This window comes from Poecilia formosa, unplaced genomic scaffold (assembly GCF_000485575.1).
Source record: "Poecilia formosa unplaced genomic scaffold, Poecilia_formosa-5.1.2 Scaffold19, whole genome shotgun sequence".
NCBI classification, from domain to species: domain Eukaryota; kingdom Metazoa; phylum Chordata; class Actinopteri; order Cyprinodontiformes; family Poeciliidae; genus Poecilia; species Poecilia formosa.
In genome coordinates this window covers 3,885,396-3,909,466 of record NW_006799958.1, presented here as the reverse complement: position 1 = coordinate 3,909,466, position 24,071 = coordinate 3,885,396, and the positions used below count along the sequence as shown (strand labels likewise).

General features: G+C 41.4%; 1 protein-coding gene across 1 annotated transcript; it reads left to right on the top strand.

Annotated features, from left to right (window-relative positions):
- Positions 1-1,069: 1,069 nt before the first annotated feature.
- tbc1d8 (TBC1 domain family member 8) lies at positions 1,070-23,442 on the top strand. The gene is made up of 20 exons (XM_007547291.2): positions 1,070-1,460; positions 7,170-7,280; positions 7,378-7,496; positions 7,583-7,811; positions 8,475-8,715; positions 10,590-10,797; positions 12,740-12,937; positions 15,399-15,548; positions 15,662-15,812; positions 17,465-17,679; positions 18,416-18,533; positions 19,634-19,919; positions 20,048-20,192; positions 20,762-20,860; positions 20,970-21,038; positions 21,124-21,394; positions 21,478-21,543; positions 21,623-21,709; positions 21,800-21,918; positions 22,710-23,442. The coding sequence occupies exons 1-20, from the start codon at positions 1,334-1,336 to the stop codon at positions 23,079-23,081; spliced, it is 3,381 nt and encodes a 1,126-aa protein (XP_007547353.1). The 5' UTR covers positions 1,070-1,333; the 3' UTR covers positions 23,082-23,442.
- The last annotated feature ends 629 nt before the right edge of the window (positions 23,443-24,071 follow it).

Genomic DNA, 24,071 nt, shown 5'->3' with positions numbered 1-24,071 from the left:
TATTATAGTTTCTGATTTTAATCTATATCATACAGCAACTCACAAACACTGGATCTTCAGCTGCGCTTTACGGCTAATCTGTTTTGAACTATCCAAATATTTTTCACATGCGTTATTGAGCTTAATTTGTACAGTGATGTTTGTGTGGCAACGAGCAAAAGAATACAGTGAAAATCCAGTCACTGAAGGGGCAATAAATCTGAAGCGGAACTGGCGAAAGGGAAAGTCGGTGGAATGAAAATGATAGGATAAGAGAATCAAGACCTACCACTCCGACTATTTTTCAGGAGCCACGCATAAATTAACCTACAAAAAGATGGACATTTCAAGTAATGGCTTTTCCAACTTTTCAAATATAGCATTGGTTTTCAGTTATCAAATTAAGATTTTTTTAATTGTTATTTTTTGCATTTCCCCTCTTCTTTTACCTGTGCTATTAGGAAATGTTTGGCCATAATTATGCTGTCATTCTTTTAAAAACTATTTCAACCCCAAATACAATTAACGATTACATTCATAATTATGGATTGTTAAATAAACTGCTCTAATAATAATAATAATAGTATTAGCCTGTGTTTTATTTCAATCACATATTCATCGATTTTGTAGAACCTATTGTAGAGCCATTTTAAAATAAAAATCAGAAATCTTTTTCTGTCACCAACTTTCTGTCATCAGCTTTTGTATGCAAAGCAGAAATATTGTATTTTGAGATTGAGTAAAAAACAGAGTTGATTTACTTAACTTGAAGCCTGGCAAATTCAGCTTCTATACAACATTGTTGTACTTTAAAACATTACAGTAACATGTTCATGAAAGAAAGCTGAGTAAAATATTTTTTACTGTGGTTGTATATTTTAAATGCAAGGCGGCCATATTGGATTTTTGAAGTCAGTGTAAAATAAACTGTGGTTAAAAAACAAAACAAAACCTTTGTATTGATTTTAAAATATTAACATTCAGAAAACGATCAGGTTATTTTAGTATTTATTATTTACTGAGGTTGTGCTGATTAAAAAAAAAAAAAAATTTTCACTTGATATAGTAACCGTGTACGTCGTTGTGTCACGTAGACGATCTTCGAACAGTGTGTACAGCTGCTGCAAGTCGTGGGGGTGAGGCTGCAAGCAAGCGGACGCGTATGAGGCGAGGAAGTCCGAAGCCTGCTGTTGTCAGGCGAGCGGGATAGTCATGGATAAACCCCGAAACCCCCCGCTTTAGCCCCAGCAAAGGCCGCTCCCAGAGCAGGAAGACGGGCGGGAATCTTCATACTCCTCCGCAGCACCGACGGACACGGCGGAGGGCTTCCTCCGGTTCCTCCCCGCTGGAAGAAATGTGGCTGAACCCGGAGGAAGTTCTGCTGAAAAACGCTCTGAAGCTCTGGGTGACCGTAAGGAGCAACGACTTCTTCCTGCTGCAGAAGAGGAGAGGCCACGGAGAGCACACAAATAAGATAACAGGTAAACAAACAAACACACAAAAAGCCCATAAGAAGCAACAGGGGGGAGCAGGCTCGTGTTGTAGGGTGAGCTGAACAGAGGGGGTGGAGGCCGGAGGGAAGCAGGTGGGAAACAATAAAAGTGGAAGGAAGGCTTACAGGTAGACCATCGGTAATCTCGGGGCGTGTGGTTCACGCACTACACAGTTTACAGCGATTATTAAAATCAAAGTCCAGCAAAGCTCGGAGGATTATCTTCTGCTCTGGAGCTGACCTCTTGACAACAGGTAACAGCTTAATGCAAACCTAGCAAAGACTGTGTCCACGTTGGTCCTTAGCCCAAAGGCTGGGCAAGTTTTTAACCAGGCGTGTTTTGCTCTCCTACTCTGTTGAAATGGCCCAAAACAAGAAGTCTGGTCAAAACACACCAAAGAGGACTTAGAAACATGTCCTTATGCACGTCAATGTTGCAACACCAAAAGGAGAAGTCCCCGAAGCACCTGCTTTACCAAACGGGTTTTTCTACTGTTTCCTATTTACATCATCATTTAGATAAGCATCAGCATGCCTGCTATGCTTCTGATTTTATTTTTTTGCTTTCCTTGAGTAAGGAGCCATCCCCACATTCCTTGATTTATTGGAGCAAAGCCGAATCCTCATCCAATGATCCAGTTCAAAGTTTCTGACCATTAAAAGGACAGGGGCTCAAATAAAATCAGAGATTCAGAAATTAACACAATATAGAGTACATTAATGCCACAAACCTCTGTGCTTTTTTTTGTTGTTTTTTTTTTGCATTTTAATCTCTATACTTTTAAGCGAGTCATTTGATAAAACTAGAGACAGTTTTGCTCGTTCTTCTTATCAGAATACTTCCATTTCAGTTAAAATGAACTGAACTGAGGAGTGTTTGTGAAAACCAATATTTCTAATTCTGCCACAGAGTTTTTTATTTTTTATTTTGTTCAGTTGGATCAATTCTGGCCTTTGACTGGGCCCTTTTAACCATTTTATTGCATTTTCTCGCTGTAGGTTTAGGCTTGTTATCTTCTTGAAATCTCCAAACACACAAGACACTTTTCAGATTCTTTTTTTTTTTTTTGCTTTTTTGCTATTGAAAAATTAGACATGATTTATACATTTTCCTTTTACTTCAAAAGTATGTGTTGCTTTTTTTTTGTTACTCTATCACATAAAATCACAATAGAATACATTAAAACTTGTTTGTGATGTGAAAAGTTCATGGAGTATGCAAGGCAAGCACAAACTATGAGTTAACAACAATAATGTCCAGACACACTGTCTTTACTGGAACTTCTCTGTGGCCTCGGTGAAAAATCCCCCTTGGAAACTGACTTCCAGCTGTAATTTACTATCAGACAAGAACAGGGTTTGGGAGTTTTTGACACTTCGCTGTACGGGAATGAAAACGTTGCTTTCTTTAAACCAGGTGCTGGTTACAGATGCAGCCTGTCCAACTGCGTGTCACAATGCGGCCTGTTTGCCGTTTCCTCTATCTGGTTTCCTTTCTGTAATTGGTTTCTGTGCATCAGGGCTGAACTGACACACTGGAAGTTGGTCCCTACAGTCATATGAGCGGCACACACACTTCACACACTGCCTTCTTTATGCGCCGTCTTCCTCCTTGTGCAGAATCCCATTTGGAGTTTCTTTTTTTCTCTCTCTCTCTCATAAAACAGAATAGTGGGAACTTCCTGGTTGGGCTTCACTAAATATGTGTTTGTTCCTGTTGTTGCCATGGCAAAGGGGTGAAAGGTCAAGTCCTGATGTCTTGTTCAGGATTAACTATTTCAGTGTCCTCCACTTTGGTTTTCCTGTTCCAGTAGCAAGCAAGGAAACCTACTATACAGAGTATGAAATGAGTGTATTTAAAAAAATACTTTTAGTTTTCCATTAATTCTTACATTAAAATCACACATTTCAGAGGATTTTATTTGATGAATGCAAAATAATGCATTATTGACAACAGGAAGGAACATCCTACAGTCTTAAAAAGTTTTGAAAAAAAATCTGAAAAGTTTGGACTGTATGTGCTTAGCTTCTTTTTACTCTTCCTTTGATTAAATCTTTCTTTAGAAATCACTTTTTTTAATAGCTCAGCTTTCTGTTGGTTAATCTTGGTATACATCCAGTTTCTCTGTGAAGGCCTCTGAGGTTTGTTAGAGTATTAGTGAAGCTAAAAACATTAACACCTGAACACCAACAATAAAGTCTTAAAAATGCAAACATTTTAAAAAACTTAAATACATAAGCAATGCTTAGCCTACAAGTAAAGCCTGGTGGCCCGCCAGGCTTATAATACACTGGTGGAAACCCTGGTTCTGCTGTAATGTTACCAAAATAAAGTAATAATTTTATGACTTTATTCCAAATAAAAAGTCATATTATGACTTTATTCTACTAATACAACTTTATTTTTGTAATTTAATAAAAATAAATTTTCAGTGTGGCCCTAATTGTTCCAAACAAACAGCAATAGAATGGGTTAGATTATTATCGGGAAATAAATTTACTTACATTTTTTGACAAAGCTTAAAAAAACATGAATGTTTTTACTGGTGTTTTCTGTCCAGCATATGAACACGTTTGATCTGTTTTACAGAGAAGATTGGATCTAGAATTTCAGTTTCTAGATCTGCGACACTGATTGAAATTTAGGCACGCTTCTCTCTGAAAGCTGTGAAAACAAACCTCGGGCCCCTGAATCACACCAACACATTCAGCAGGGCTGCTGAGAAGAGCTGGGAAACGAAACATCTGCAGCCTTTCAGCCTGTTGATCTCATACAACTCCTCCCCTTTCCCCCCTTACAGTCAAGGGTACTCCATCTTGTCTAATTCTCAGATACAATGCAGACAAATTAAAGCTTATATTTAGCGTCTTAGAGACGCGATAGTTGACGTTCGGGTTTTAGTCCTCACAGCGGTGCGTTCAGTGCGTGCAGAGAAGCATTGGGGTTAATGGGTTTCCTTCTTTCAGCAGAGTAAAAGCTTTTCTGTGGTTGTGGTGGCAAACAGATGGTTTCGTGTTGCCAGGCTGCCTGTCTCTGCACCTTCAGAAACTGAAGATGGGCTTTAAATTTGCCTGAGAGCCTTAAGTACCTGCTGGCAAAGACTTCTGCAAACTTTGCTTACACCATGGTACTCGGTTAAAGTTTCTTGTTGCAGATTTCTGCACTTGGCTTTCAACATCTCCTGATGTCCGATCTGTTCCTGTTCTGTCTAGATGTTTCAGTTTTTTTGTTCGGACACCAGACCATATGGGGGTGTGGAAACGGCAAAGATTGAGATCTGTTCACCTTCATCGCATGCCGTCATCAGAGCTTTGAAATGCAGCTGCTGCATTCTGGGTACAACAATGCTGCCTCAGACGGCTCAAAAGGCTCGGAGATTAAAGTCGAGCTGGACTGGGGCTTAAAACGCAGCACTGTGGTTTGTTTCAGAGACCTCTAAGGGTTTGAAGCAAACCTGAGCACAGAGACGGCCTCTTGTGTAGGAGTTGGTTTTAACCATAGTAACACTTCACTGCTGACTGAAGTGACCTGCAGTAAAGACAGACACTGAAATGTTTACATCTGGAACCAACGATGTTGAGATATCAAGCAGTCACAGCGCTTGAGTTTTCATTTTTTGTTTGTTTTTTGTTTGACATTTGTCCATTTTATTTGGGTTTTATGTAATAGAAAACCTGGGTTGCAGGAGGGAAATGTGGAGGGAAATGTTACTGAATTTACATGCTTTTTTTTTTTTTTTTTTTTACAAATGCAAATTTGAAAAGTACGGCATGCATTTGCATTCACCCTTCTGAGTCAAAACTAAGTGGCATGTTTTTCTGCAAGTCTTTCAGCGTGTGTCTCTGCCAGCTTTGTACGACTAGAGGGAGACGTACTGCAAAAAATCATTCCCAGGGCCACAAACGGCTCACGGGCCGCACTTTGGACACCTTTGGTTTACACGCGTTTCAAAACGGCTGCAATTTCAAAAAGCTATTTTACAGAATCCATTTCAGTCGGCATTGTTTAAAATGACGGTTTTAGTGACTGATGTGATAAATATAAAGCAGTGTAGGTTTGACATCCTCATATTTGAATACCCTGCATCTTCTAGGTAGACAGGATGTCTGGCTCATGGACAAACTGAGGGCCGGTTTTGCAGGAGAGGAGCCTGAAACCAAACGATCTGCCTCTCATCCTGTTTTTAGAGACCCTGGAAGTCGCCAGTAAACCTGCAGTGTCGGAGCGAATCCCTCTGCTGGAAGAGGGAGCATTCAGTCGAGAGTGGTCGTTTCCAACCGTTTGCCGATTTAACTGCTGTGGTGCATTGATGCGTTAATGATAGTGGCCTTTTGAGGTACTAAAGAGGCTCTTTAGCTGTTGATGGCTGCTTTTGTATGCCATCCGTTTCTATTCGCCTGAAAATTCAGAGCCATGAAACTGTTTAAATTAGTTTTTGCGGGGTAAGTTTAATCTTCTGAGCATCTGTTGAGGCAGATGAGCTGAAGGTTTCTTTTCACTGAATCCAACTTTTATTAGGAGAAGCTACTAAACAATTAGAACCTGTTAACCAACATGGGTTCGGTCTTCATTTAGCAAATGTATTTAATTTACAAATCCACGACAAACATAAATAGCTCATTTTTACTAATATTCTTTTATCCCTAACAAGCTACCAAAATCATAAAATCAAACACAAACCTGAAATTAAATTGCATTGGAGGCTGAGAGTTGGCACGCACAGCATTTCCATCAGCATATGTCTGTACTGTTATTTAGTAAAGAAATCGGATGCTTGTTTTCTTGCATTGGTTAATATCTGGTGTGGGAAACAGTCATCGTAACTCGACATTTCTGGTGACTATGAATCTGATCTCTGCGCCAGATTGGAGATATTTTTAGCATGTTCATCCTTACAGCAAAGCTTAATCTCTAGTCATTTCCTCATTTGAAATTCTTGCTTCTGCTGCATTTTTGTCGATCAGGTTCATGAGCAGACCTTGAGAGCGCCTTCATCTTGTTCTTTTTTTGTTTTTTGGCTTTTTATAACAGGCTGTTTCATGCATTTTGTGCAAGTTTGTGCATAAATATTCTTATTTGATTAGATTTAGTACAATGATGCTCATTTTTGCTCCTCCGTTCTTCATAAAGCACCACTGGAAGTATAACAAGCTTATATTAGTTGGGCTATCTGCTCATGTAGCAATCTCACTACCAGTTGCTCAACATGCCACAATTTGCTCACTGTGATGGGTGGCACTATTTAGTTTCCACATCACGACTGCTTGCATTTTTATAAAGCAAAATATTTTCAAAAGCTCAAATTTTTAACATTTATTTTCTTCAAGGGAAAAGTGAGACTCTGGTAGTGTGTAGCAACAGATGCGGGAGGGGCAATCCTGTATTACTTTTTGCTCCTAATACCTGGAGAAAATTCTGGTTCATCCAGCTCTTTCTGCTGACTCATCGACTGTAGACCGTGAGAAAAGTTTAGCAGGTCCAAAACCACAACTTCATAAAACTCGATTTGGCTCTTTAACAGAAAAACATGGGTTTAAGTTCATTATTTAAATTTTTTCTCAATGAAAGATCAGCTTGTCGGTGTTTACTTTGTACATGACTGAGTTTTTAATATGAATATCAAAATGAACATCACAGCCTGCTGAGATCTTCCTCTGGAGTCCAGGACTTCATTTCTTCTTCTTGTGATGTTGGCAGGTCTCCTGGTCGGGGCGCTGGACACGGTGCTGGACTCCAATGCCAGGGTCACGCCCTTCCGCATCCTGCTGCAGGTTCCCGGCTCCCAAGTCAGCTGGGTCATCGCCAGCGGTGAGTAGAACCAGAATTTTCTTACCATTTCCTGTCTGTTAGCTTCTAGCGCCGTGCGGAAACATTTAACATGTTTTTCTCCTGCTTCATCCAACAGGAGCCGCCATAGAGGAGGTGAACAAGCATTGGGACTGGCTGGTCCACAACCTGCTCCAGTCTCTGTCTGTGTTTGAGAACAAAGAGGATGCTGCCAGCTTTGTCAAAGGAAAAGTCAAGGTGTGAACCACGGCCATGATTGTATTAAAAAAACAATGCTCAAAGTGTGAGCTTCAGGTAACAAGCACAGGTGATGTCCGGTGCAGGGCCTCATCGCAGAGGAGGTTCGGGGGCGTCAGGCCGCCCAGGAGGAGGATCCAGAGAAGTTCAGAGAGGCCCTTCTGAAGTTTGAGCTGCACTTCGGCCTCCCTTCGTCAGAGAAGCTGGTGACCTACTACTCCTGCTGCTGCTGGAAGGGCCGGGTGCCTCGGCAGGGCTTCCTCTACCTCAGCGTCAACCACATGGCCTTCTACTCGTTCCTGCTGGGAAAAGAAGGTACGAGCACCAAACGGATACGTTCACACCAGCCCCGTTTAGTCGTCTTTAGTCAAACTGTAGTTCATTTGCTTAGAAAGACTGGAGCACCTTTCCAATCGACTGAAAAAAGGGAATCTGGTACACCTAGAAACCTCGGTCTCTGTCTGGTTGAAGTGAACAATGGCACAGTTCGAATGAACGTGTGAATGCAAGTGGACAGGAGACCGCTCCAAAAACAGGAAGTAGACTACAGCATAGGGCATGCTGGGTAAATACAATCAAAACAAACATGAGAGTCTAGCGCTAGCGGGAGAAATGATTTGTGGTCTTTTGCCAACAACAGAATATAAATCCTGCCACTGCTAAAATCTGATGCTGCTCCGTTTTTGTTTATATTTCACAAAGAAGGAAGTTATTCTCACTGCCTTCTTCAGAGGTTCTTGGAGCAGCGCCACCACAGGCGAGGAGGGGAACAGGTTTTTCAGAAGCTTTGGTTTGTTTGACACAGTGCAGGGTGAAAGTGAGCCACACCAGCTGAAAACATGACGGATTGCAATTTTATTTACCAATTTATTGTGCGAAAAACCCTTTCTCCCAAGGGTTCAATTGGAGCAAAAAACTCTAAATATTCTATTAATGTTAACGGAGCTGCTTGACCTGATGCTCGTCTGCCTTCCCCAGTGAAGTTTGTGATTCCCTGGGCGGAGGTGACGCGGCTGGAGCGGGTCTCCACCGCTCTGATGACCGAAGCCATCCGGGTCACCACCCGAAAGCGGCAGAGGGAGTTCTCCATGTTCCTGAATCTGGACGAGGCCTTCGGGGTCATGCGTCAGCTGGCTGACATCACCCTCAGGCGGCTGCTGGACAGCGTGGGCCTGGAGCTGGACCGAGTGCTGCAGCAGACGGCACGCATCACCAAGAGGTCAGGGCTGCTGCAGCGTCTCCGTTTGAGAAGCTTCTGGAACGACTGACGCAAAATAAAAAAAGATTTAGAAGTTTAATGGCAGAGTCTAGTCTAATTCCAAAAAAAATTAATAATTTTCTTCTTTTATTGGTTTAAAATATATTCTTTTGCATCAGTTATGTGTTCAAAATATCAAGCAAAAGTCTGATGCCTCTCATCTAAAACCTGCACAAAATCTAATGAATCCATCAGGTGAAAATTAACAAATGACTTTTTGAAGCAAGTGCAAAGCACAAATTGTTATTATTAGGGTTTAATTATTTCTATTCTAGCATGAGATCAAAACTGAAAGAAGGAAGAAGGAAAAACAAAAACGGTTGCACACACTGACCACAAAGAGACCAAACTGGAAGAAAACAGGGACTAGGAAATTAACATGCTGCAGAAAAAGATTACAGTGAGATGGATACATATTGCACTTACGCATAATTAGCAATTTCAATATTTTATTATTCCAAATTGCAATTAATCTATATATTTTTTCATGAAATTATAAAAAAAATAACTTGTTGAGTCACTAAAGGTACATTTCTTCCTATTTTTTTTGACTGCATTGTATCCTTTTTTCTTTTCTTTTCTTGTAATCTTAATCATCAGTCTTTCAGAACGTGACTTTTTAACACATAAGTTTTCATTTGTACCCTAAACTCAAAGACAAGAAAAATTAACCCAAAACATAGAAACGCACTGCATTACTAAGATTAAAGATATGAGAAATTGAGAGAACATAACATATTGGTTTGATGATGATACTTTCAGGAAGTTTCATAATCTAAAAGTAGTTCAGACACTTCCGACACAGTGGAAGCACTCTGAAGGGCCATAACTTCTGCTGACATTGAATCAAGAAGCTTCCTGCATTTTAAAGTCAATAAAGAGACTGGCTTTATAAAAAAAGTGACACCAATGCTGAAAAAGTGTTTGAAGAGCAGAAAGCAATGTCAAACTAAATTTGACTGTAATAGATTTAATGGTGTGTGGAAAAATAAAACTAAACTTTTTACAGGATTGAATGGGACGACTGCTCTAGTGGATATCACAAAAAAGAACGTTTATAAAAATGTCGCTGAGACTTTCAAGGTAAAAAGCAAAGAGTGCTGACGTTGTGCCTCGGAAACATACTAAATATAGACCACAAACGTCTTTGTGTTTTGTTTAATTGCAACAATAAAAAAAGCTGAAGCTACGTCAGATAGAAAGGGGAGCATCTGTTACAGATTCTCAATAAGATTTAGTTCAGGGCAGCTGAACTTTGACTGGGCCACCGTCCTGAAGGAAGGTGAAGCTCTGCTCCAGTCTGAAATCTTGTACAGCTTCTGACACGTTTTCTTCCAGCATCATGTAGTCTGTATCTTCATCCACTTTCCCCTTAAATACTTTAATCACAGACATTAAATTTTGCAGTAGGTCTGTCGTAATTCATTTTTCTTGCGGGACTTTTCTGTCAGGTAAAAGTTTCAATAGGACTCAAACATTTTTATTCTGTTCTGTGACTCGAAGCGGTTGAGGCTACTGCTAAGACTAATAAACACTTGCTAGCTAACTTTTGGTGTCTAAAATTTGCAAGCGTAAGTTATTGCCAGCTGGCTGAATGATGCTCATCTTTGCCACCGGCTAACTTCTGTTGCCAAACAATACGACAATATAAAATATGACATTTTCTTTTGTACACTTCTGTTGGGACACAGGTCTTAAATTTCATTCATAGTGGTCTTAAAAAAGTGTATCCCTCTTATTTCTATTTTTCAAGACAGTTTCTAAAATCCCCAAACTTTAAATCCGATCTAATTCTCAGGTTCACCTCTCTGTGACCGTCTTCTCCTCTCCTTCAGGATCTTGGAGGAACAGGCGATAAGAGAGTACGTCTTGGCCTTGTTCCGGCTCCCGCGCTCGGAGAAGCTGTACGAGGTGGCGCCGTGCTCGGTGTGGACGCCGCACAGCCGCTCCCACACGGCCGGGACGCTCTACACCACCGACAGCTATCTGTGTTTCTCCAGCAGAGAGGAGGGCAGCTGCACTCTGCTCATCCCCCTCTCTGAGGTACCGAACATGTCGACTTCTTCTTCTGTATGTAGATTGTTGGACAAACCTGACCAAATAATTGTTGTATGATGTTCTTACAGAAGAAAAGCCAGCTTTTAATCAACACACAGTTTTTCGTTATTACAAAATGCTGGGCTTGAAAAGATTAATCATTCTTATTGTATATATGTACAGTTATCTTAGCCAGTCTGCCTTTTTGTTGAGCTTTAATGGACCTATACTGGTATTATCCATTCCAACTTCTCTTTAACAGCTATAAGTAATGATATTGAAAATATTCAGTAAGTTTTCATATTAAGAGTGGAGGTGACGTCACACTGTGTGTGAGAGAACGCTACTCTTTCAACCAAATCTAGGATATTTTCACCAGAAATGCACCAGACAGACGCACACTTTGTAAAGGTGAACGACTATTTATGTAATGGGTTTGTTCTTATGTTATTTTGTCTGTCTCCTGAACCTGCTGTGTCATTTGTAGGTTGAGTTAATACAACGTTAGCTGGACCTGTTGGCTTTAGTGGTGTTTGTTGGTTATAAGAAAATCTGACTTTTGAGTTTCCAGTTGATCGAACGGCCGTTTCCGGCCATCATCTGCAAGTTGAGGCTTTAAAATGTGAACGCCTTCATGTGACTCTATTGGAACTGAATCAGTATAGAGGAATGTTTTTTCTGGTTTTGTATGATTTCCTTTGTTCAAACTCATCTCTATTGAAGCCTGTGAGGTTTTCATTTCTTCCTGACAGCGGCACCTCTGTGGGCAGAGAGACTTTTTATCTAAACAAAACCTTATTTATGTGAGCAGTTTATTTTCAGGAGAGCTTGTGTTTACTTTGCCGGGTGCTGGTTAAAGAGTAACACGCAGGTCCTTCATGTGGTTGGTAATGTTTGCCAACTCACGCCTTCCACTTTTTCACAGAAGGTAAAGTTTATGAGTTAAATTATCTTATTGAGCTCTAAAAGGAAACGTACATGCAAAGAAATCTGAACGCTCATCCATTCTTAAACAAATACTCACCGCTTTGTTATCCTGAATCTCTATTTTACATCAGTAATGATTAAATTCATGCTTGTTTTGTTATGGTGTCAGTGGATTTAGTGTAAGCAAAACTTATAGTTAAAGATTTCCCATCAGCCTTGTAGCTTCCAAATAGGTTTTTTTTCCAAATAGATTATGCTTGTGACTCTCCACATGCTAGTGAGTACACTGTAGCTTACTTTAGCATTGATGCTAAGTTTTAACATCAGCTGGTTTCCAACGGACGGGCACAGTTTGGCAGGCCCCGCTTAAATTTCTTCAGAAATTTTCCAGTTTTATTTATTGTTTAGTTTATTATATTGGATATTTAAAATATCTTTCAGTTTCAGTGTCAATTATAATTAAAAAATTATTGATCTTTGAGAATATGTTCTTGGATTTTTATGCCGTTAGTGTTATATTACTTGAAAATGGTCTCAAAACAACAACATTATCATTTATTGCAATAAATTCTGGGACAATGTATCATCCAGCAAAATTTGCTATTGTGACAGGCATAGGCCAGATAATTTTTTTAATTTTCCTGCGTCACGTTTGCATTTTCGTATTTTCTTTAAATTATTTTTAAGGAACAAAGTATAAGAATGAGCTCATTTAGTTTTAGCTGAAGTGCTAATCAGTTAGTTAGAAGAGCTGTTATATTAGGATCTATTTTTTTTTATTTCTTGAATTATAATCAAATCCTCTGTAGTAAAATTTTAAACAGCAATATTGATCTCTTTAAAATGCTAATACGTTTTATAGATCAGCTGGATTCATGTAACTAAGAACAAGATATTTATTTAACTCGGGGTGATTCCCCGTCTTTCCGTTTCGCACATAAAGGTAGGAAGAAATTTGCTGTTTTAGGTTCCGTGTGGAGAAATTGATTCTATTTTCCTTCATTTTTTCCCCCCCAACCAGGTTTTGTCCATAGAAAAAGCGGAGAGCACCAGCTCCCTTCCCAACCCGGTCATCGTGAGCATGCGGACCAAAAAGGCCTTCCAGCTGATCGACCTGCAGGACCGCGACGACCTGGTGGAGAGCATGAACTCCAGGCTGCGCGCGCTGCAGTGGAAACACTCCGTGTTTCGCAGCAGGAAGGACAGCAGGAGGAGTGTGGTGAGAATGTCAGCAAAACCGTTTCACCGTTCTGTGATTTACTTTCCCTTTAATTATTTCACGTCGGAGCTTTTCGCATAGCGTTCCAAGCTACACATCTGCATCTCGTCGTCGCTGCATTTCTACTTCTGTGGGTGTTTATCTAAAAGTGCACATATCAGCAATACTTTGAGAGCACGTAGATGTATTTAATGTAGCTTTAGATCTGAGATTTTAATTGGAGCGCAGCAGTAGTAGTTAAAACCTGCTGAGAGGAAGAGGCCCTCATTATGGACAGTGTTAAACAGACCGACAAAGCCACTCTGACGTCGGCAGCAAACACACTTGACATTTGGAAGAGAAGCATATGAAGTTTTTGATTTAACGCTGTGAATTGTTCTTCTCTTGCACAAATATGCACTTTCACAATCGAAAAACAGTTTTGTCTGGGTTTTTTTTTATCTCAGATATTCTCTGCTCCCTCTCAGACGTTTGTTCCTGTGCTCACAATGTATAAATATATTTTGCTGCCATTTAATTCTTCTCCTCATGGTTTAATTTTCTTGGCGGGCATAAAATCTGCGATTTCACATCTCTATTTTTGCACTTGCAGATTGTCCCTGCTCCCTCTTGTGAAGTTGTAAATCTGCCCGACAACAGTTGCAGAAAATACAATGTGTGACTTTAGCATCACTCTCGACTTTGGGGCATTTGTGCCATGTTCCTGGAGAGATTCTCATGTAGCGAGCAGAAGATATTTCTGCAGGATGCATTCAGTCTGAAACAGTCCAGAGACGGCACAGCATGTCTATACACAGACATAGGAGTATAATATCTGAGAGTTTTTAACTTGAAAATACACAATCTAAGATTTTTCAAAGTAAAAGTCCCTGTATCCTGCTTTCTCTTTAAATTTGTGAATTGCCATTAAGCAACAAAAGCCTCGTTAACTAACGATTCCATAAAAGTGCACACAGAAGCAGACCTGAAAGTTCAGACAGGCGTTTCGTAGGATGTGAAAGTGCTGGATGAATCAGCATCGGTGTTGAGATGCATTGTGCGGTTGAAGCAGGACGACACTTGATAGCAGGTTCATGAGGACGGACCACAGCGAGGTTTCACAAATATTTTTTTAGGTAAAGTAAAAATTCCATCTTTTTTTTTAATCAAGCATTTTACAAATCTCAAAGAATCTGTAAGCAGTGTAGAATAATTCAGTCCAGGTTAAAAAAATATTTCCATATGCGACATATTTAAGCTGATTATTAGATGCTTGAAACCACCAAAAAACAATAAAATGTTGCCACAGGACGTGACTCGTTACCACAGGAGTCCCACACGGTTGAGTACTCGGACCACTTGTCTTTCCCATAAACTCTACATCATGTCACTTGACCACATCATCTGATCACATGTCTCCTCATAGCTGCGATACGCTGACAGCATCCAGCGGGCAAAAACACGAACATAAACAAGACAGACTTTGCTGTGGCAATTTTAATATTCCAATGTCTCACACTACCAGAGACTAAATTGAAAATTTCCTTGAGATGTCAAATACTAAGATACTTTTGTGAGCACACACAAAAAGTAGTTTTTGATACAGATGCAGGCAGCTTGTTGAATATATCTATAAATATATCTTCTATATTCTACTATTGGACAAATTGATCAGAATGTTAAGTCAAGATATCAGAAAAAGAAAACATGTCCAGATTAAAAAATGTTCGAGACGTCATTTTAGTTTGGCCTAGTTTTTACTTGCAATTTAATTTGCACAAGTCGACTTTTATCTCCCACCTTAAAATAGATTTTATATGATTTTAATATTGACGCCATTAAAGGTGTCTTCAATTAGAATTATGACTGTCAGAACAAAAAGTAGCTTTTGGGTCAGTTATAATTTAGTTAATTGTTGATGTCTGAAATGTATGCTTCAGATGGTCAGAAATTTATCGTAGATATCTTAAATTAATATCCGACATCACTTAAAGTAGCCAGAATTTAATTGGAGATATCGCATATATCTCTAATAATCCATTGGTATTTTATGCTAAAATGGCCTTCCATACAGGTGCTGCCATGTGATCTGCCGGTTCGCCATCCGGGTCTAACCGAACTCTACCTGATAAAGAACTACTTTGATTTTTATAGATATTTTATGACAGTTTTGTTGCAGTAAAGCTTCTGTTTAGAGGAAGCGAACCGTTTTATGGAGATGTAATGTCGAACATTTCGAACGCAGGTTTCTGCTTTTGAAGCAGTTTTTCTCCGTTTCACATCATCACTTCCTGTCTGACTGCAAGGCGGCTGGTTTGCTCCTTATGACTGGGATTTCTTCTTTCGGCTTGTTTTGCTTTTGTTTACCTCTGTTAATTTCAAAATTGAGAACCTGTCGAAAACAGCTGCTCTCTGAAATGAACGCCTAAAATTCAACGGCGCTGACACAGCTCAAACGTAGCATCTCCACTGCCTCCCTCAGTCCTCCCCGACTCCCTACTACACCTTCTACTACGACACCGGCCTGTCGGACGAGGAGGAGGTGGAGGAGCAGGTCCTCCGCAACACCGTCAACAGCGAAGCTCTCATGACGGCCTTCCACCAGAGCCGGCCGGGAGACAACGGCAACAAGGTGAGAAGAAGAAGAAGAAAAATGCTTCTCTCTGTGATTCCCCGCCGTCCCTTAAATCAGCGTCTCTTAAAAACTCCTTTTTGTTCGTAAGAGTGTTGGTTTGTTTCTGTCAGAGCATGGAGCCGGTGAAGGAGCGGCTGTGGGACGACCATTTCACGGAGTTTGGCCGCGGCGTTCACATGTTTCGCACCGAGAAGATCCAGAAGCTGGTCGCCATGGGGATCCCAGAGTCGCTGCGAGGGGAGCTGTGGATGACATTTTCTGGTAAGAGGAGGCTGAGGAAGAGCTGGAGGGAAGGATGTGGACTTTAAAGGTTTAATGTTGATGCTCAGCACCCTAAAAAGGTATTTATACATCTGTTAAAATAAATCAAGTTTTCATTTTTGTAGCATCTAGAGCTCCGGCGAATTATTTTAGTAATCAGTTATTCTCACGATTATTCGCACGATTGACATGTTTAAATTTCTGTAGATTTTTTTTTATTTAACCAAATGAACTAAACTAAATAAGTTTCAAATAAGAAATATAATCATTTTATTGCCTAAAATGCTAGACTTTAGCGTTCTCTCGGTGAATTTGAACTGGGTGAAGCTAAAACTTTACCTGACGAGGAGATTTGGGTAGAACATTTTTACACATAAATCTGAAATGCAAAATGTGTGCAGCTTTTGTGCACTGTTGGATTGACTTCTGCTCCTTTTTTGAGTTCATTCAACAATCAATCAATTACTAAATTAGTTGATAATCGAATAATCACGATTAATTCAATTGGTTGTTTCAGCCCCAGTAGCATCAGCTGAAACATCTGGAAAATACTAAAACGTTTATTACATTTATTAGTTTTCCGAACTGTGATGTCCAAACTTGTTTCTGTGTTTTGGATCCAGTGATGACTTATTTTCAGTCTTTTTGTGGATTCTACTAGTTTTTATTTAAAATCTACTTGCATTTCAAAGACTAATTGACACTTTGCATGTGCTGTGTCACAGCTCATTTATACCCTAGGAAAACGATGTGCTGCAGCTTTAAGGTTCCTAGATGAAACTGAAACAATAACTCATGGATTAAATCTGCTCAAAGTGCTAAATTTTCAGTACAACTACAAAAAGAAATCTGAATTTATTGCAAGAATTTATTTTTTAAGCAAATCAACAGATGGATCTGTGAGGGGAGGAAGATTTTGAGGACACTGCACATTTTGGAAAAACATTTCTTTGTTTGGACCTGCAGAGTTTGAGCTCTTCGATAAAGTTTTATGTCACTAAAACCACTTTATAATGACTGGATCTGCATACAGAGAGAAGTGCAGATGGAGATGGGTTCCTACCTTCACATCCTCTTCTTTCCTTCGGATTCAGAGCCCATGGCACCTTTCCAACTAGATCTGAAGTCGGCAGGTTCATTTTGGTCTGTGGTCACTTCCTGTGTTCAGTCACACTTCCTCGTATTGAAACGGCCTCAGCCAGCAGTGAAGGAGAACTGGTTGAAAAAAAAAACTGAAACTGAGTAGAAGATGTACTTGTCATGCAAACTTTTCATTGAATATTTCCTCTTAGGAAGACCAAATCAAAGTGTGAGAAGTGTTTTCAAGGAAAAGATTAAGTTTTGTTTCCAAAATTGTAACTTTTAAACGGTGTCTGCTGTTAGCTGAGGAACAGGCATCAATGTTTCTGTAATTTTCCAAATGTGGGAATACTGATGTGCCCTGAGGCGGGTGAAGAGTAACGGTGTGACGTCACCAAAAGCTGTCCTGTCCTGATCGACTGGCCCGTTGTTTTTCAGTTCAGAAGCCAAACCATGCGTGTCGGGAACCGCGCCATATTCATCAGTCGCTTCCTTCGGCGGTGCAGCGAAGCATGACGTGACGTCAGCGTAGTGAGAGCTGTTTTCTCGTCTCCCCGTCTGTTTCTGTGCAGATGCGTGCTCCGAGCTGGACTCCCACCAGGGCTACTACGCCGGCCTGGTGCAGAAGTCGATGGGCCACAGCAGCCTGGCTACGGATGAGATCGAGCGCGACCTGCACCGCTCGCTGCCGGACCACCCGGCCTTCCAGAACCCCACCGGCATCGCCGCGCTCAGGCGAGTCCTCACCGCCTACGCTCACCGCAACCCAAAGATCGGATATTGTCAGGTAACAGATGTAGACTGAGCAGTTCTTGAGCGTTGAGAGCTGCGCCAAAGTCCTTATTCGCCTTGAACCTTTGCAAACGTTGATACAACAATAAGTACAACGTAGTTTCTAATTGTGGAGTGGAATTAAAAAAAGCCCGCGCATCCTTGATAAAAGTTTACATTCATGTATGTAATATTGAAGCCTTACAATGTCTCAAATTAATTAATTAAAATGTAAGTTGGCCTTAAATACATTAATCAGATCTTAATTTTTGAGGTGGCAGGACTATTTAACCTCATATTCAAAGTGTTTTGTTTTTCTTGTGAGGCTTCTCCATTAGCCAAACGTTTGAGTCGCATGCAGAAATATTTATTGGGTTCTGTGACTCGAAGTGGTGGTGGCTACCGCTAACTAGCTGCTAGTTTACCCCTGCTATCTACCTAGCTAGCCAGTTAGTTTGTTTTTTTTGTGGGAGTGTAAATTAGTTGGACGATGTTCATTTTTGCCACTGGCTCACTTCTGTTCCGAACCCGTTCAAGGCTTCATTCGTTCTGCACAGAAAAACTTGTTCTTTTGCTGCGTAAAATATGCTATTGGTGAAGTTTTCTGATGTTTTTGTAGTATTGTTTATTTTATTTTTGGCAAACATGTTTTCCCTCGAGTCTCTCATGCTGAATTCAATTTCTTCCTCCAGCTTTGAGTTTTCAGTAACTTCTTCTTCTTCCCTCGTTGCTCTCCTCCTCCTCCTCTGTAGTCCATGAACATCCTCGCGTCCGTCCTGCTGCTATACGCCAAAGAAGAAGAAGCTTTCTGGCTGCTGGTGGCCGTTTGTGAGAGGATGCTGCCTGACTACTTTAACCGCAGGGTCATAGGTAAGCCATCGCCAGGAGATGTTTATTGTGTTGTGGTTTAAATTTTCTAAGTCTTGCTTCTGAGACGCCAAAAACACCCAGAAAAGCTTATTTTTAGCCTTTAAACGAAGAGGCTTATTTCCTGTGTTTCACAGGCTGTTTATTTTTGACCTGCCAGGTGCTTTTGAAGCAATTTCCACTTCCTTTTAATGTCCACAGGCTCCTTTCATCTTTAAAGCGGCAATGATTGCTTTCCGAGAAGCCGGCCGTGTGGCGCAGGTTGGACGGAAAATAATAAGCAGGAGTCATTTTTATCCTGTTAGGTAAAAGTCTAGGAGGGGAAAAACAACAACAACAAGTTAATCTAAGTGATGAGCTGCCTGTGTAATCCATGAAGTGTGTATCACTGCCTCTAAAGCGCGGCGGAGCTAATGGGGGTAAAATCTGGAGCTGGACTCTGATTAACGCTGCCGGTGTTGTGCTGATGCTGCCATCTAGTGGCCAGAATCGGAAAAAAAACAAAAAATGTTTTGTTTCTTAAATATTATAAAACTAGAACGTTTTCTTTTTTAGCTAAAATGTCTGTGGCTTTTTTTTTTTATCATTTAAAAATCCATTCATCAGAAAATGTTAATGCTTATTTAAGAAATACCATAAAAACAAATGAGTAATTTATTTAATTTCTGTTTATTTTTTTGTTTTGTTACATGTTATGAATGCTTGGCTGCTGTATCATTTCAAAGATATTTTATAATTTTTGTTATTTTTCCCCCCTATGCTACCTAAATATGTACAGATGGTAAATGAAGCAAAGTGACTTTTAAGAGAAGGCTAAATAATATTATTTTTAATCTGACTACTCCTTTTCATTCAAAAAATGTTCATTTTAAACTGTAAATTAAATAAATAAATAATAATAACAATAATAAAATGCTTTGGCTTAAACCTTTTCCAGCCGCCAAAGTTAAAAATGAGTCACATTCACCATCTTGACTGACCGGTTCTGTAGCAGCGGCGTGCTTATTTATTTATTTTAGTCACTTTTTGAAATCATTCGTCCCTTGTGTCATCCATGTGTGGCATCTGTAAGGCGTCTGGACTCTGCTGTCGTGCCCCTACAGGAGCCCAGGTGGACCAGTCTGTGTTTGAGGAGCTGATCAGGGAGCGCCTGCCGGAGCTGGCGGAGCAGGTCCCTGACCTGTCCACGCTGTCCTCCGTCTCCCTGTCCTGGTTCCTCACCCTCTTCCTCAGCGTCCTGCCCTTCCAAAGCGCCGTCTGCGTGGTGGACTGCTTCTTCTTCCAGGGCATCAAATCCATCTTCCAGCTGGGCCTGGCCGTGCTGGACGCCAACGCCGCGCAGCTGTCCGCCTGCACCGACGACGGCCAGGCGCTCATGATCCTCACCAGGTGGGTTCATTTTTCAGCTGATTGAGGTTTACTGATAAATCTGGGTTTCTTTATGACTTCATGCAGGACAAAAAGAAAAAAAAAGGGTTTTATGTTTGATTGAAGCTCCTTCATCGTTTCCTCTGCAGTTTTCTTGATCAGGTTGGGAGTGAAGAGTCGCCTTGTGTCCCGCCGCCGCCGCCGCCCGCCACAGAGGAAAACAGCTGCAGCGACACCGACGCCCCGGCTGTGAGACACATAAACATCACCGACCTCATCAGCGAGGCCTTGGGGGTGAGCGCAGAGAGAGCGTTATACAAACACATCATGTTATTGAAGGGTTTTATCAGGGCTGGTTGAGGCCGATCACCGATCTTTAAGACGCCTGATTCCGACCGACACCATTTTGTCAAAGTTGCTAAATGAAGGAAAAGATCTGTTTTTCATTTATCGCCCAACACTGAGAAAATCTGGGCAGATTTATTGTTGCACTTCTTTATTTTATACTTTCTTGTTCATATATTGTCTTTGAGGACTTTGTGTTTAATGACTTTTGTATTATTTTATTAAGCTGCACTGATCTTTAAAAATCCTTAAAATCCAATTTTGGCCAACGCAATTTTTTGTTTCGTCTGAAAAGTCGCTAAACGTAACGACAGACTAAGGGTAAAATTACTTTCTGATGTTAGTGATTTTCTTACCTCTGTGTTCTGTTCTTTGTTCATACAGTTTCTGGTCTTTGTATAAGTCAATTTTACCCCTGCATTAAATTATTTCACTGACATGTACCATGTTTATACAGTGAGACATCAGACATTTCCTTGGTGTAAAAGTTGTTTATTCATCATCTTTTCTCCTGACAGAAATTCAGAGACCTGTCGGTGCGGCACATCGAGCGTCTTCGCTGTCTGCACAGAGTCCGGGTTCTGCAGGCCCATGAAGACACCATCAAGGAAAACACTGTGAGCTGCTGATCTTTCTTTTCAGTGAACATAAACACATCTTTGTATCCATCGATGACATTTGTTGTGCCGTGTGTGTGTGTGTCGCCGTGTGTGTGTCGCCGTGCAGCTGCGCCTGGTGTCTCCGGACGTCTCCATCTCTCCTGAGAACCTGTCCGACCTGTACGACCTCTTTAAGGTACCTCTCTCGTTCCTCCTCGGATTAAAATATCTTCTGATCTCTCCTGAATAAAAAGCGTCGTCTCCTCTGCTCCGCCCTGCAGACGGAGCACTTCATCACTCTGTACTGGGGCGACAGCAGCTCGGCGGCGGCGGCAGAAGCCGCGGCCTGGCAGCACGGCGACTCCGGTCACTCTTTCGTGGAGCGGCAGTATCGGCTGGACCGGCCGCAGTTCAAAAGCCTCTACGGGCTGCTGGCGCCGTGGCCGTCCGGGTGCAGCCAGCATATGGACACGCTCTCCAACCGCACCTTCACCCTGCTGGCCCCGGACCGGGACAACCTGGTCACCTTCAAGGACTTCGCCAGCTGGCTGGGTGGGCGGCAGAGAGCGCATCAGCTCTAGAGCCGATCGTTGGAAGACAAAACTGCCTTCCTGACGTTTTCCTTTTTGTTCCAGACACACTGTACTGTGAGGAGCTGAATGTGAAAATAAGGTTCCTCTACCGCCTCCACATTCCTCCAGGTGATTATTAACCTGATGAAACAATGAGAGTTGCTGTCAGGACTGTGAGTGATGCGCTTGGCTCTTTGCATGCCTGCAGCTCTGACAGAGAGCGAGGATGAACCGTCCCTCAGGAGCCCCCTGCTGTCCACCAACAGGCCCCTCTACCTTAACAAAGAGACTCCAGGTTCACCAACACACACGTTTCCCTCAAAGGCTCTTCAGATACCTTATGCGTTCTCTTATAAACCAGGTCTGATTACATGTGCTCTTGCAGTTTCAGAAAGTGAAGAAGAAGAAGTGAAAGACTACCAGGAGCAGCTGAAGCAGATGCTGCAGGATTTGGTCAAGGAGAAGGAGAAAGACGCAGACAAACCTCTGCCGCTGATGAATCAGGTGCTGAAAACGAGAGCTGCTTCCAGGGCGTCTGCAGGTTCCAGCAGATGTCGTTTAAGACTTTTTAAGTCCTTTTTTTTTTTTATTCTGGCCAACATGCCCCAGCTAGCCATGGCCTCCAGTCACAGAACACAGTGAGGATGTCTGTGTGCGACTCAAACTTTAGTCTAGCAGGAAAGTTCAGAGAAAAAAGAAACTTGAAGTTTAAGACATGTGATTAATGCATTTAAGGTCAAATTAGGACGTTTTAAAGTCTTACTTTAGACACACAAATTTAAGACTTTTTAAGGATGTGCGAACAGCCTGTACTTAGTTTTGTTCCTTCGCTAATGTGGAAGCTAGCTGCTAGCAGAGGTGGGCAGCGTACCCAGAAATGGTAAAAGTAGCGCTACTTTAGCATAGTTTTACTGAAGTAAAAGTGAAAAGTATCAGTCTGAGAAATTACTTGAGTAAGAGCAAAAAGGTAATTGGTAAAAAATAAAATAAAAAGCTATTCTAGTACTGAGTAACTGATCAAAACATAAAGCATTTAATGTTTAAAAATACAGCATCACATAGAAAATAGAGTTTTGTAGAAATTTTGGTATTTTAAAAACCAAAATGAAAATTCAGATGAAAAACAACAAAATCAGGCAAACGGAAAATGTTTCCAAATCCATTTATTCCAATATAAAGCTGAAAGTTTTTGCTGTGAAGCTAATAGGAAAACGTCACTAAAGTAAATGTAACTTGTTGCTGCGCAGTAACAAGTTACCCTGTGGTAAAATCGAACATCTGCCCTCGTTTCCCAGCGGGAGTTCATCCAGTTCTGCAAGACGCTCTACAGCATGTTCCACGGTGACCCGGAGGAGAACGACCTCTTCCAGGCCATCGCTACGGTAACCAGCCTCGTGCTGCAGATCGGCGAGGCCGGTCACCGCGAACAGACCAAAGCGTCGGAGGAGAAGCCGGCGAAACCCACGCCGCTGTCCGACGGGGCTCTGGCTGCCGACGACGAGTGGACGGTGAGCTACGCTCAGATCCTGGCCTCGCTGCTCACCGAGCAGGCGCTGGTGAACTTCTTCGAGAAGCCGGCCGACCTGACGGAAAAAATCGCACAGGCCAAACAGAACCAGTACCAGCAGCGGGCGGGTTTGCTCACGCTGCAGAAAGGGACCAGGTGACTGTGAGAAGGACGACGGTTTGTCTGCGACGTCTGATCAAGACGGAGGCCTTACCTGCACCGTGAATCCCACAGGATGGGGCCAGAACGCCCTCCGACTCCTCCACGGTCACCACGCTCTAATCAGCCGCTCTCTACAACGTTTACACACTCTGACTAATTACAGCATTAATTATTACACGTCCTCGATCACACCGACCCGCCTGCCTTATCAGGACATTCTACCAGTCGACCTCATGAACTGATGGGACAGATTTAAAGGCTATAAAGAAAAGTTTGTTTTGTATTAATTTAGTGCTTCTGTTTCTGTCATAGGAAATGTTTCCAGATGCTCTTTATAATTAAAGACATTTTTAAAACAATTTTCAATTCTTTTCATTGACGTTGAGACATTTACTGGTTATTAGGTCATTGATTCACCAAGGTGTCGGGTCATCCATGCAGGGTTGGGTCAAGCAACAATTCCAGTAAAGTAAGTGGTACACAACCTTTCTACATGCCAGAAAAAACACCTTTTCTGACCTACTTTCACATGATTATACTGGGACTGCTGCAAGTTTTTAGACAGAATCAAGTTTAAACAAAATGGACGTGGCGTCCAGGACGTTTTTGTAATGCCAGCAATCGGATGGAATCTGCCAAAAAAAAAATCCACCTTCTTCCATGACCATTCCAGGCCTCAAACATAAATCAGAAGGTCTGTGGGATGAGCAGGTTGATTAAAGATGATCTAAACACATTGTGCAAAAATGGTCAAATATTTTCAAGTTTGGAAAATGTCATAAATTAGGTAAAGTCCTACTGGCAAAAGCTGTGTGTACAAATCATGAACAGGTTGGGCGCCAATAATTGTGGGGACTGGTGAAAACAAATCTCAACACTGGAACTGTTCACGCTGAATAATACTCCAATAAAAGCCTTGATTTACACATAAATTCAGATAAATTTGTGTTTTTTACATTCCTTTCCACTGATTCCAATCAAGAAAACA

Excerpts from the sequence above, each read along its gene's own strand:
- tbc1d8 (XM_007547291.2), top strand. The coding sequence starts at position 1,334 with ATGTGGCTGAACCCGGAGGAAGTTCTGCTGAAAAACGCTCTGAAGCTC. Across the intron at positions 8,716-10,589 it reads ACGGCACGCATCACCAAGAG|GATCTTGGAGGAACAGGCGA; the intron begins GTCAGGGCTGCT and ends CCTCTCCTTCAG. Across the intron at positions 21,544-21,622 it reads CCGCCTCCACATTCCTCCAG|CTCTGACAGAGAGCGAGGAT; the intron begins GTGATTATTAAC and ends GCATGCCTGCAG.